At 43.8% G+C, this 13,670-nt stretch overlaps 1 protein-coding gene across 5 annotated transcripts in view; it reads left to right on the top strand.

Annotated features, from left to right (window-relative positions):
- The window catches only part of KIAA1217 (KIAA1217 ortholog), a 282,087-nt gene that overhangs the window by 248,317 nt on the left and 20,100 nt on the right, over positions 1 to 13,670 (top strand). For all 5 annotated transcript variants that reach the window (XM_028114195.2, XM_028114196.2, XM_028114197.2 and 2 more), the window contains 3 exons: positions 7,504 to 7,679; positions 12,240 to 12,370; positions 12,921 to 13,068. In XM_028114195.2, coding sequence (XP_027969996.1) covers positions 7,504 to 7,679; positions 12,240 to 12,370; positions 12,921 to 13,068 — 455 coding nt within the window. The remainder of the gene's footprint in view (positions 1 to 7,503; positions 7,680 to 12,239; positions 12,371 to 12,920; positions 13,069 to 13,670) is intronic.

Below are 13,670 nucleotides of genomic sequence, written 5' to 3'. Positions count from 1 at the left end.
GTGGAATAGAATACCAAATAAGAGGAAGCTCTGCAAAGAAAAGACTATATAAATCTGTGGTCTGTCATTGGATAATAAACCAAGCATGTGTAGTGAGAAAGACCACCGAGCGAGGCAAAAACAGAATGGGAGGCTCTAAGCTAAAAAGTCCCCAGAGCTCACACAGGGCTGGAAGATGTTCATACTTTGACAAGCAAGAGTCAAGAGGCTTCACTGGTCACCTCGGACATTCAGTAGAGATCAGAGAAGAACCGTGTTCCAGTCTTGGGACTAAACTAGTCCCAGAGTAAAGACTACCCTTAGATTCACCCTAACAAAGCTTAAAACCAAGTTCCTAAAGACCAAAAATAACTGAACCATCTGCCAGAGCAACTCCATCAGTAAAGGAAAACAAAATCCAGAACTGCCTGTCCAGCACTCAATCAAAAATTACTAGACATGTGATCCATACCCTTAAGAAAAATCAGTTGATGGAAAGCAGCCACTAATGGCAGGGATAACAAGAACAGTGCAAGGACTTTAAAGCAGCTATAATAATTATTCTCAAGGATTTAAAGAAAAACATGAACACAATGAGACAAGAAAAGGAAAGATATAAAAAAAAAATCTAAGTGTAACTTTCAAGGGCTGAAAAACACAGTATCTGAATGGACTTAATACAAGATTTATTATTGTCAAAACAAAGTCAGTCAATTTGAAAACATAGCAATAGAAACTGCTCACACTGAAGTATAAAGAAAAAAAGACTGGAGAAAAATGAATCAAAACTTAATGATTTGTGGAACAATGTTAAGTGGTCCAGGGAAAAGAGAAAAACATTAGAAGAAATAGTGGCTGGAATTTTTCTAAATGTGATGAAAGCTGTAAATCCACAGACCAAAAAAGTTCAACAAACCGCCAGGGGAGAAAAAAAGGAATTAATAGGAAAATCTTAAAGGTAGCCAGAGGTGGAGAGGAAAAAGACACCTTACTTACAGAGAAATATAAATAAGAATTAACACCCACTTCTCCTGAAAGACAGAAGTTAAGTCTGGAAACAATGGAATGACATCTTTACAGTATTGAAAGGAAAAAAAAAAAAAAATCCAGAAAATAGAGGACACTTCCCAACTGGTTTTGTGAATCCAACAATACCCTAAGAGCAAAACCAGTCAAAGATTTGCTGTGAGAAAAGAAAACATAGACCAATATCCCTCATAAAAATATACATAACAGATCCTTACCAAAATATTAGCAGTTGAATCCAGCAATATATAAAGAGGATAATATATTATCCTGGTTTTTATCCTAGGTGTGCAAGATTGTTTTAATATGAGAAAAAAAGGAATCAATGTATTTAACCCTATTAATGGGAAAAAAAAATCCTATCATTTCAATAAATACAGAAAAAATGTGACAAAATTCAGTGCTGATGATAAAAACATTCAGCACTCTAGTAGAAAGACACTTCCTTAACCTGATAAAGGATGTCTGAAAAACCTACAGAAAACACAGCTAATGGTGAGACACTACACACATTTCCCATAAAATCAGAAACAAGAACAAGGAAGGCTGCTCTCACTTCTATTGAATACTGTATTGAAGATCCTAGCCAGTGCAGTAAGGCTCGAAAAAGAAAGTAGGAAAGTAAAATTGGCTTTACTCACAAATGACATGGTTGTGTATATATAGAATCAAAAAGACTACAAAAATTGCTACCAGAAATAAGTGAATTAAAGCAAGATCACCAGAATCAAGTCAATATGCAAACATATAAAAATGTTAGTACATACAATATAAATCCATGCAGTTGATTTATCCACACAATGGAACACCATGCGGCATTAACAAAAATGAACTACTAAGACACTCAACACCACACTGGATCTCAAAAACTACATACTGAAAGGAGAAGCCACACCCACGAGACTACATATTGTGTCATTTCATGTATGTGTCCGTGGAGAAGAAGAAAAACTAATCTTTAGGGACAGAAAACAGATTGGTGATTTGTTGGGGCCGGGGGCTGGGGGGGACTGGTTGCCAAGGGTCATGAAGGCGTTTTCTAGGGTGATTAAAAAAAAAATGCTGTCTGTCTTCTTAATGGTGGTTACATTGGTTTATACATTTGTCAAAATTCACTGACGTGTGCCCTTAAGATGGGTATATTTGATTGTTTGTAAACTATCAAATATAGGGGTTTTTAAGTTAATTGACACGTAGGTATCATTGCTAAGCAAAAATACATGTAATAATATGAACTGCTAATGACTAATTTATTTGAAGCATTTAGAGAGAGGTGTGGATCTGCATCTTGCCTTCAGCTTGGCATTTCACACAGTGCCGGATGAACAGGGGCGTCCTGAGTCCTGGGGACAGTGGCCAGAACACCAGGCAGGAGGGTGGGGGACTAGAGGAAAATAGAAGGAGAACCTGTGCCCATGCTCATTCCTTCACAATTAACGCACCATTGCCTGGGGGGCCGGCACTGTGCTATTCCCTCCAGCTGGCTCTGGTGAGCCCCTCCTTCTGGAAGGAGGATCATGTAACCCAGAGCTCCAGGCAAACCTCCTCTTCAAGTGGAATAATTTGTATGCAGTCTGCCATGTTACCATTCCAGTAACTCGAATATTACATACAGTTGTGTTCTTCTGCTAGGTCTGTAGGCTTATGAGTAATGTTCGATTGAGATTCATGTGTACGGCCAATATGTGGTCGGTACCTCTTGTGTGCCAGGAACTGGGTTTGTGGCTGGGAATAAAACAGACAGGTCCCTGCCTTGTGAGAGGAGCAACTTGGGGTGCTTGAAAAATTACCGGGTTGAATTAAAAACACTCGGTTCCCACCCTGATTTTGCCCTTAATTACCAAGGGACCCAGAATAAGTCACGTGACCTCTCAGGGCTTCACTTTGCCCATCTCCCAGATTTCAATTTTAAGAATTTTAAATATTCCAGTAATAATTTCCAGCATAATAGCCACTGTGAATACCCACTGCTAATGGGACCATAACTTTTTTGGAGCTTGTCTGTGAGATTTGGCGGGAGGGTTCGGGACACAGAGCTGTGTACAGAGCTCGTGGCATGGTGACATCATCTATCCATTCGAGAGTCCTTTTCTTAGGCCATAACGCTTACCCTTTGTGGCACATCAGAATCATCTGAGAATTTGAAAGAATTCCCCATGCCCAGGCTGCACAGTAGACCAATTAAATCAGAATCTCTCAGGGGGATAGGACCCAGGTGTCAGTCACTTTTCAACACACTTAATCATCTACTTATTTATCCCATGCATACCTGTGACCCCGCATCCCCCCACCCCTTCGAAGGAAATAGCTCCGCAGGATTTGACCCATGGCACTGAATTTAAGCGCGTCATTTTGGTAGCTGTCAATGTTGCTGTCAGAGTAGGGCAGGAGTGAGAGCTGAGTCCAAGGCATATCTGAGCCCATGGGTCAGCCCTTACATCTACCATCGAGGAAGGAATTTCGGATTCTTCTTTGTTCATTATTATCAGCATTACTGCCTAATTCATGCATTTATCAATATTTATCAAGTACCTGCTGTGAGCGGCCCTGGGTCCTGGAGACTCTGTGGAGAGCAAAAATTAACGACATGGAGGAAATTGCAGGTGCAAAGTCCCTGTGGCAGAAAGGAGACCAGCCAGTCAGAAGGACAGAAAGGACGGTGGTGTGGCTAGAGCAGGGATGGCCGGCTACCTGTAATGTGAGGACACGGGTGATGTGGGAAAGGGCCAGACTTCCCTGTGCTTCATAGGCAGAGCTGTAGCTGCAGAGAGCAAGGGAGGGACTCGCCCTCCGTGCGTTGTTTCCATACATGGTGACTTTCTGCAATATCCTGGCTGTTTTTAAGACCACAATAAAAAGACATTATTAGCAAAAGCAATGAGGGCATAATTATGAGTCATTCAGAGGAGGTAACCCAAGAGTGGCACATTTTTATTTGGTTCCCTCCCAGACAAAACTGCAGGCCCCACCCCCGGGGCCAGGTTTGTGCCAGACACTGTGATAAGCACTTTATTTCCTCACTGAATCTCCATTACTGGCCTATGAGATATGAACGATGATTGCCCCTTCTTATGGATAGACACAGAGAGATTAATAAGTTGCCCGCGGTCACATGGCTACTAAGGGGTAAAACCAGAAACTGGACGCAGGCAATCTCTTTCTGGATGGCCAGGTAATCAGTACAGAGCTGGTGCCTGAACAGGATGGTGGCTCTGCTTGTTGCTGGTTTTGAAATGTTTTATCTTTATTCAGCAAAACTGGACGACATAATGAAGTGTTGAGTTGAAGGTAGCATGAGCATGGTCAGATGGCATTTGAACAAATAATGAACAGCTGACAAAGACGTCACTCCCCAGGAGGTATGATAGTTGTCCTACAGTCCATGAAACCAGAAAACAAAAGAAACCAATAACAGCTAATTGAAATTTCAGGGAAACTTTAGGTAGAATATAATAGGTATAATGTAACTACTGTCTTTGAGGCTGACTGAATAAATTCACTTGTTGGATATGCTATCAGAAAACTGTCCTGCCCCAGAGAAATACTTAATAACAGGACTTAAAAACAGGATTCAGGTATTTGACTAGATTCTTATGAAGCCAGATGCAAACCACAGATCGTATACTCTCTGGGGTAAGAAACAAGAGTGCTCTGGAAAATTATATGGATATTGTGGTATTACGCATGCAAGCAGCCTACATAAAATCCAGGGAAAGATAGTAAATTGCCAAGAGCCTTGAGCTCATCTGGAATCATTATCATTGCAACCATCAACATCAAGTACCATGTTTTAGTGGCCTGTGATTACATGATATTGGGTATATGGACCTGTATCAACAAGACAGACACAGATTCTCTTTTAACTGATACACTCAAATAGTCCAGAGCCAAATCTACATTTGTTGAGTACCTATTCTATATCAAGCAGTATCTTCTTTAACCCTCAGACTAGCTCTGGTAAGGGAGGTGAATCCTCATCCTTAAAGATAAGGAAATGGAGACCAAGTGAGGCTAAGTAACATGGCAAAGTCTCATAGTAGCCAGGGTTTGAGGTTTGATCCAAAGTGGTACCACAAAAGACCCTGAATAGCCCAAAGCAATCTGGAGAAAGAACAAGGCTAGAAGCATCACACTCCCTGACTTTAAAATATATTGCAAAGCTATAATAATCAACATGGAATGGCATTGGCATACAGACAGACACATAGATCAATGGAACAGAATACAGAGCCCAGAGAAATGGTCCCACACATATATGGTCAGTTAATTCATGATAAAGGAGCCAAGAATATACAATGAAGAAAGAACAGTCTCTTCAATAAATGGTGCTGGGAAGACTGAACAGCCTCATGCAAAAGAGTGACACTGGACCACCGTCTTACACCAAACACAAAACTTAACTCTAAAATGGATTTAAGACTGGAACATAAGACCTGAAACTATGAAATTCCTAGAAAAAAACATAGGCGGTAAGCTCCTTGACATAGGTCTTGACAATGAATTTTTGAAACTAACACCAAATGGAAAAGCAACAACAAAAAAAATGGGACTACATCAAAGTAAACAGCTTCTACACAGCAAAGGCGACCACCAACAAAATGAAAAGGCAACCTACTGAATGGGACAAAATATTTGCAAATCATGTATCTAATAAGAGGTTAGTATTCGGAGTATGTATAACTCAATACCAAAAAAAACCAAACAGTCCAGTTTTTAAAAATGGGTAGATCTAAATAGATATTTTTCCAAAGAAGACACAGATGACCAACAGGTACATGAAAAGATACTCAACTCTGTTAACCATCTGGGAAATGCAAATGAAAACCACAATGAGATATCACCACACACCTGTCAGAATGGTTAGTATCAAAAAGACAACAAATAAAAAATGTTGGCGAGGATGTGGAGAAAAAGGAACCCACATATACTGTTGGTGGGAAAGTAAATTGGTGTAGCTGCTGTGGAAAGCAATATGGAGGTTTCTCAAAATAAAAATAGAACTACCATATAACCCAGCAATTCCACTTCTGGGTATTTATCTAAAGAAAGCAAAGACAGTAACTCAAAAACATATATGCACTCCCATGTTCATTGCTGCACTATCTGCAGTGGCCAAACTATGGAAACAAAAGTGTCCATCAATGGGTGAATGGTCAATAATACTGTCATAATAGCGTATGTTGACTACACTTACTTACTGTATTGAGCGTTGAGTGTATAGAATTGTTGAATCACTGTGTTGTACACCTAAAACTAATATAACATTGGATGTTTACTTCAATAATAAAAATTTAAAGATAAAAATAAAAAATTAGGTGTGTATATACCATGGAATATTATTCAACCATAAAAAAGAATGAAATCTTACCATTTGTGACAATGTGGATGGACTGTGAGGGCTTAATGCTAAGTGAAATGAGTCAAATACCTCATTTGAGTCAAATTGAGAAAAACAAATACCATATGACTTCTCTTCTGGTGGAATAAAAAAAAAAACTCATAGATACAGAGAACAGATTGGTGGTTGCCAGAGGAAGGGGTGTGAGAAATGGGTGAAGGGGGTCAAAGGTTAAAAAAAAAAAGCCTTGGGGGCACCTGGGTGGCTCAGTCAGCTAAGTGTCTGCCTTCGGCTCAGGTCATGATCCCAGGGCCCTGGGATCGAGCGCCGCATCGGGCTCCCTGCTCCACGGGAGGCCTGCTTCTCCCTCTCCCACTCCCCCTGCTTGTGTTCCCTCTCTCGCTGTCTCTCTCTGGCAAATAAATAAATAAATAAAATCTTTAAAAAAAAAAAATCTTGGAGATCTAAAAGACCAAGTAATAAGGGTATTTCAGACACTATGATGGGAGGAGGCCAGAGTAGGCAGGAAGAAATATTTTGGTGCAGGGAGTACCTCTCCTAACGTTACAGATGTTCTCCTAACACCATAAACCATATTCCTAAACGTTCCACTCTTGCAGCTGAAGTCTTGCACAAAGGAAGAGAAAGTGATGTTTCTAAGGTCACATGGGTTCAAGGAGGGAGGGTGCGTTGGGCCGCTGGGTTCTGCGTTATCACACGCTCAGTTCTGTGTCTCAGTTTGGGGCTTGCAAATGATTCCCAGGCGCATTTACAGATCTACAGAACCATCAAAAACAAGTGCTTGGCTCTGAAGCTGGTGCTTTCAGCTGCTCCCTATAAAAACATGTCAATGAGAGTTTATGCTTGATGTCCATGAGGCACTGACCAGAGTCTAGAAAGGCTCCCTTTTTTTTTTTTTTTTTTTTTTTTTGCAGACAGAGACACGAACGTCTGGTTGTCAGTTGGCATCCAAACCTCAGATGGCGGTTGAAGTAGGGATATTATATCCAATCGTCCCTTCCTTCCCTTTCTCACTGCAATAAATACTCAGCTGCAGGGCTGTTTCCCCAGACCCGCCTCTGAAGGAAGACTCAGGCAGTCAGCTGTATACTCCGTCAGGCAGGCGCAGCCAATTGAGGTTGATTTCTTTTGTCCGACAGCTGCAGAACCAAGAGCTGCTGAGGGCGATGATGAAGAAGGCTGAGCTGGAAATCAGTGGCAAAGTGATTGAAACAATGAAGAGGCTGGAGGACCCCGTACAGCGACAGCGCGTCCTGGTGGAACAGGAGAGACAGAAATACCTACACGAGGAGGAGAGGATCGTCAAGAAGCTATGGTGAGTGCCATGCACCTGTTGCATGTTGCTGACGACGAGGCCCTTCCTCCATGGTGATCTCTCCTGTTCTCTTTATTGAGCACTCACTGTATACAAGTTAGAGTTCTGCCCATTCTGGGCATCCGTGGACCCTTAGCGCCCCTCCATCCAGACCCAGAAAGTTTACCTGCGCTCATCTCTTTAAAAGCCTGAGCACCATGCTCCTGTGTAGGGCTCAGCGAAACATCAGATTGAAGGAAGCAAATGGCAAGACCCAGTGGTAAATGGGAAGTCTGCCTTTAATCTCAGTAAATGAAAACTAATAGCCAAAATAACAGGGTTAAAATTATCTTCCTATTATTCAACTGTAGTTAGAAGCGCAAAAGAAGAATTCAGATGTAAAGTATGTCTGATCCAGGAATGAAAGATGCTTCCTTGAATGTTATCAATCTTCTGTGAGGTTGTTATTGAAAGCATCTATCAAGGCCCACTATTGAAATGAGCAGTTTAATTACTCCCCAGTCACTAGGGCAGGCCCATCTTTTATGGTAATACATGTTTTGTTATGCAATGAAGATTTATCATAGAATGATTTCACCTTCTAGTATCATGAATAGTAATTTTTCTGGGTTCTCCTGCTGTCGGTAGTTCACTTCTTAAATCTACCCAGTTGGGACTATAAAGAAGCAACGTTCACATTCTTATGAGCAGAAGGTCCAGAAGTCTCCGTGATGGAAAGTTATTTTCTATCACCTATTTGATACTTGAGCTTCTACAACCTCAGATGCCAACCCATCGTGTCTCGTTAAAAATAGAATATTCCTCTCAGTAGCAGTCCAGAGGGGGAAAAAAATCAGAGTTCTTACTTTCCTCAAAAATGGAATTTGGCCACCGTTCACCAACATCTCAAAATTGCTTCCAAAATTTTATGTAGTTCATGCATTTGTAGACAGTTGATCACCCACCGTGAGGCGATGAGGCCGTTGCTTGTCGGAAATGTTTTTGTGACAGCCCAGTTGTCTAAATCTCGGTGTTAAGATTCTTCTTGAAACCTTCTGTAAAAATACATAGCCTTTTAAGAATATTTCATCGATTTTCCAATTAAATTATGGAAAAGGAAATTTTCTTCTTTTAAAAATTGTGTTTCTTGAGGAGCTGAGGTGAGTCTTGCTTCTGGCCTAGAAAAAGCATCTTTAGTATGTCAATACTAGCCTGAGACTAGTAGCCCCACCCAGGAGTGAGGTAGGAGGCAGAATGGGGGACGTATGGTGGGGAGGACTCTGTGGGTGGCCGCACACGGGTAAGCCGTGCACAGAGCAGATGAGGGGCTCCAATCTCACGAAGCCAAACCTATGAGTATGTGTATGGACCAAAACAGGTGACTCACAGGTGACTCACAGGTGCCAGGTGAACCTCCACAAAGGAGAGATCCCTCTGGGCCCCAGGGATCAAGAAGATTTAACCTGAAATAAGTTATTTTTCATGTGCCCCCAGGCCCAGGGCGGGGGGCCATGTGTGTAGTGGGGTCTCGAATGGTTTGTTAAACTGAACCAGGATGGCCTGGAGGACAGGTGGGGTTCCATCAGTGGAGGCTGGCAGGGGGTGGGGGGCTCCCAGGGAGAGGGAGCCTGTGAACCAGCCCGTCTCAGGAGCAGGAAGGTAGGTGCAAGGTGTCCTTGGAGAATTGTGGCTCATCCGCTTTGGCAGGAGTGGGGTGCAAGGTGCTCGATCAGGTCTCATATCTGGGTAACGCCGTTCCTGCTTGTTTGGTGACTGCCCATATCTGAGACCACACTCAGCCCGGCATGCCTGCTCGACGTCTGTGGGGCCTGTATTTACCGAGATTGGAAGATCACATAAAAACCTGGATCCAGAAACCTGGATCCCTGGCTTTTCATGGAAGCTCCTGGGTCCAACCCCAGATTCAGAACTTCTCTGGATGGAGCTTGAGAATGTGTGTTTTACAAAGCTACAGGGGAGACTCTGAAGGGTCTTCACATCTGACAGTTACTGCCGGCCTGATGAGACCAGTGAAGTTTTTTAATCAAGGACATAGCAAATTCAGAGCTCTATTTCAGAAAGGTCCCTCTGGTGATCACGTGCAGGACTGATGGAGGGGGAAACATCGGGGAAGCCATATTGAAAGCGTGTAACAGTCCAGTCCAAAGTCAGTAAGGCCTGAATCATGGAGTAGAACTAGGAAAGGGAAGAGAAATGAAATGCAGAGGGATCGGAGTAGCGGTTGAGCGCGGGTTACAAAAGACAGCCAGAAATTTCAACTCTGGAACATTAGGAAAACAATTATCTCCTCTCCCTCCCCTCCCTTCCCCTGCTCTTCCCTTACACACACACACACACACACACACACACACACACACGAAAATAAGTTCCCTTGGGCGTCATGCTGGGGTAAGTTACTGATGAGCCATTCAGATGGCAGAAAAATGAAATTTGGGTCTAGAACTGTGGAGAGCAATTGAATCAAGATCATTCCTCTTCTAATAATAGTCAGATGAAATATATTACAACAAATTGATGCTTCCTTTTAACTAAGGTAGAAGGAAAAGCAACTTACACAAATAGAACAGATTTACATATAAACCACAGCATCCGTGAACATCTGGCATTCCTTTGAGCAGAGTTCACATCTCAAGTCGTATTGATTATGTAATATTGAAAATTTGTTTTCAGCGTTCGTTTTAGCTCGCTGATGTTACACTGTGAATGAACAAACTTGATGCAACTGCTTTCTAACAGATACCATAAGCATATGAACAGAAGTGACATTGTTGTATACAATAATATCAATACACTTTTGTATATATTCTTTGACCAACAAAGGAAAAGCTGTGACATTTAAGGGCCTCCTGTGTGCAGAGTTATGAAATCCAAGAGGCACACTGTGTAGAAGAGACTAAAATAGAATTTTGGGCAGACTGACTTTTGGTCAGATGATAGCCCCTAGGAGTATTAATTGCAGCCTGGCAGGCTTTGGGGTTGTTAATGGAACCGTGATAACATTTGGGTCTTAGCTCTTCCCTCAAAACTTGGAAGGACTGGACTGCACACTAAAATATTTCAGTTTGGTGATGAAATGGAAAATAACTTTTCCACACAGAGGTGCCAGTTTTAGAGCTCTTATGAGGGATGGCACACAGTCTCTCCTCAGGGATGTGGTACCTGTAGGAAATTTGCTGTGGGTGGGTTCAGAAAACACCGGCTACCTTTCCATAGTTCACAAATGTGGACAGGGAGCAGATGAGGCTTTCCCTTTTGGTTTTGAAGTTGCATCATTTCTTCTGAAGGGATCACAGGCAGTTTGGGTCCATTTGCCATAACGGAATGAAAGACGTCACCAAAAACCCCACTTTTCTACGGTGGATGAATTTGTTGTTTGCCCCATGGTCCTTGTGAAATATACATCGCATCCTGCCTGAATCCCTCCTGCAGTGGCTGTGCCATCCGAAACCCCCGAAACCCCCGTCTGCACGCCCACTTAGCAGGAAGGCTCTGGGCAGGCCATTTTGTTTTGCAGATCCACTGTGTCATCTTTCTCTGCTCCCCACCTGCTCTAAGCCCTGCGCCGCGGGCAGGTGGAATGCTGGTCACCTGCTGCCACCTAGTGGCTTTTCATCTCTCAACATCCTTTTCCTCCACCTTAAGAGACGTTTTCTGTTGTCAGATTTACAGGCAAATTGAAGTGATACAAACGTTTTTAGGATGCAGTTATTAATGTGCCCAGGAAACAGGATATTGTCGGATTGGTTGGTTGGTTGGTTTGGAAGACCTTCATTCAGTCCTGTTGGAACTCTAGCAGTACCTTAGAGGGTGTGTGTGTGCGTGCACGTTTCTCTCACACCCTCTTACACACACATACACACCAGAAGTCAGACTCTGATCATCTTCCCTCTGTAGCTTAGAGCAGAAAGTCAGTCCTTACTGATGAGATCTTCACTGTAAGCCAGAGGTTCACGAACAGGGGCAAGTTTGCTTTCCTCCCCTCCCCGACCTTCCCCCACGGACATTTCCCAGGGTTTGGAGACATCCTTGTTTGTCACAGGCTCACAGCAGGTGCTATTAGTGTCTGGTGGGTAGAGGGCAGGGGTGCTGCTGAACACCCTACAGTGTACAGGACAGGCCCCTACAAGAAAGAATTATCCAGCCCAAAATATCAAGTTCCAAGTTGAGCAGGCCGCTATAACCCGATCGGGACCCCTCCTTTTGCCCCGCTACAGCATGCACTCTCAATCCCCTCTGTCACGTTACAAAGTGCATATACTCCTCCCTTAGTTGGCATCAGCATCCCCACCGAAAATAAAGAATGGGCCTTTGCCAACCAGCCACCATCTTCCCTCTGGCCAACGTGGCCGTCCCCATGAACAGGCCCTGGGAAAACTTCCTTGCACCTGCCTTACACCTCAGCAGAATATTTAAGCCAAACCAAGCTACCCTTGTGAGCTGCCATCTTAGCAGAAGGCCAGGGGAGGCTGGGACGAGCCCTTTGCTACTGCAGCTGTCCCTTTTGGGGACAAAAGGTGTTCACTCCCATCTGCTGGTTTGCTTCTGCCCTCCCCCTCACAGTGAGCTGGAAGACTTTGTTGAAGACTTGAAGAAGGACTCTACATCAGCCAGCCGAGCGGTCACTCTAAAAGATGTGGAAGACGGGGCATTCCTCCTGCGGCAAGTGGGAGAAGCTGTAGCTACCCTGAAAGGTGAGCCTCCTCCTTGAAGGGAGAAGTCCGAAGCCTGTCTCCTGGGGTGTTTAAAAATCTGTCCAGTAGTGAAGGATTCGTTCATTTATGCATACGTGCATACAAGTAGCCATCAAGCACCTGTGTGTGCCAGGCGCTGTTCTAGGCACTTGGGATGCATCACTGAACAAAATAGGCAAATATCCCTGTTTACTGGACCTTCTATTTTAGTGGGTGCCAGGAGACTTAGGACTAAACGATACTAATGACAGGTTTTCTCCACTGGGCTCTTTCAATGTGCCAGGGCACCGGTGCCAAATTCATTACAAATGACCCTGAGGGACAGTTGCCTTTATCCCAAATATGCAGACAGGAAATGAGGCGCAGAGGACCCCTGCCCTTGCCCGAGGTCACCTGGAACCCAGCTCTGACAGGTGTCTGCCTCCTGAAGATGTATGTGGAGCACGGTGGCCGATTAACCCCACGCTTCCAAGCCTATCCAGTGTGCGTGCAGGGTGGGGGCTCCTCGTTCTGCTTCTCCTACAACTCACCATCTGTTCTTGGCCTGCAGGAGAATTTCCAACCTTACAAAACAAGATGCGAGCCATCTTGCGCATAGAAGTGGAGGCCGTGCGGTTCCTGAAGGAGGAGCCCCACAGGCTGGACAGTCTGCTGCAGAGGGTGCGGAGCATGACCGACACCTTGACCATGTTGCGGAGGTAACTGGGCCTCCCCTAGGGGTGGGGAAACGTCCTGAGGAGAGACAGCGACTCCTTCCACCCCAAATATTCTATTGCACTATGACTGGAGGTTCCTGATTCTTCAACACAGGCTGGCTGTGATGGGCACAGCCTAGGGCTTAAGATTAGTAAACCTAGTAAACATTTCTTTAAAAAAATCGTTTGAAGGTGGTTCTTTTCAGGAACACTTCAAAGTTGAAGAATAGATCACAATATTTTACTAGCCTCCTTCCCTTCAGGAGCACAGATGCCTTCAGTTAGAAGGAGCAATGCGCACCGAAGTTCAAGAGACAGCATTAGGGACGCAGTGCTGCCTACCTCGGGGGCGTGGGTGGCAGGTGGGAGGAGAGATTTAGAACTGGAAGTTGCCTTCATGAAGATGACTAGTGGCAGTGAAGGAGAGGGCACGGTAGCATGAGACAGAAAGCGGGGGACAGATCCTTGGGGATCTGTTTTACTGATCCAGGGTCGGTAAAAGAAACAGAAGGGAGTAGCAGAGGAGAGTCACCAAATGCAATGTCTCCTTTCCAAAACAAAAAAGAGAGAACATTTTAATAAGAAAACGAGGCACCGATTAAAGA

This window comes from Eumetopias jubatus, unplaced genomic scaffold (genome assembly GCF_037043125.1).
Source record: "Eumetopias jubatus isolate StellerSeaLion01/CBP00866 unplaced genomic scaffold, mEumJub1_p1.0 scaffold_8, whole genome shotgun sequence".
Taxonomy (NCBI): Eukaryota; Metazoa; Chordata; class Mammalia; order Carnivora; family Otariidae; genus Eumetopias; species Eumetopias jubatus.
Note: the sequence above shows the minus strand (reverse complement) of the source record. Positions and strands in the feature narration are given on the sequence as shown.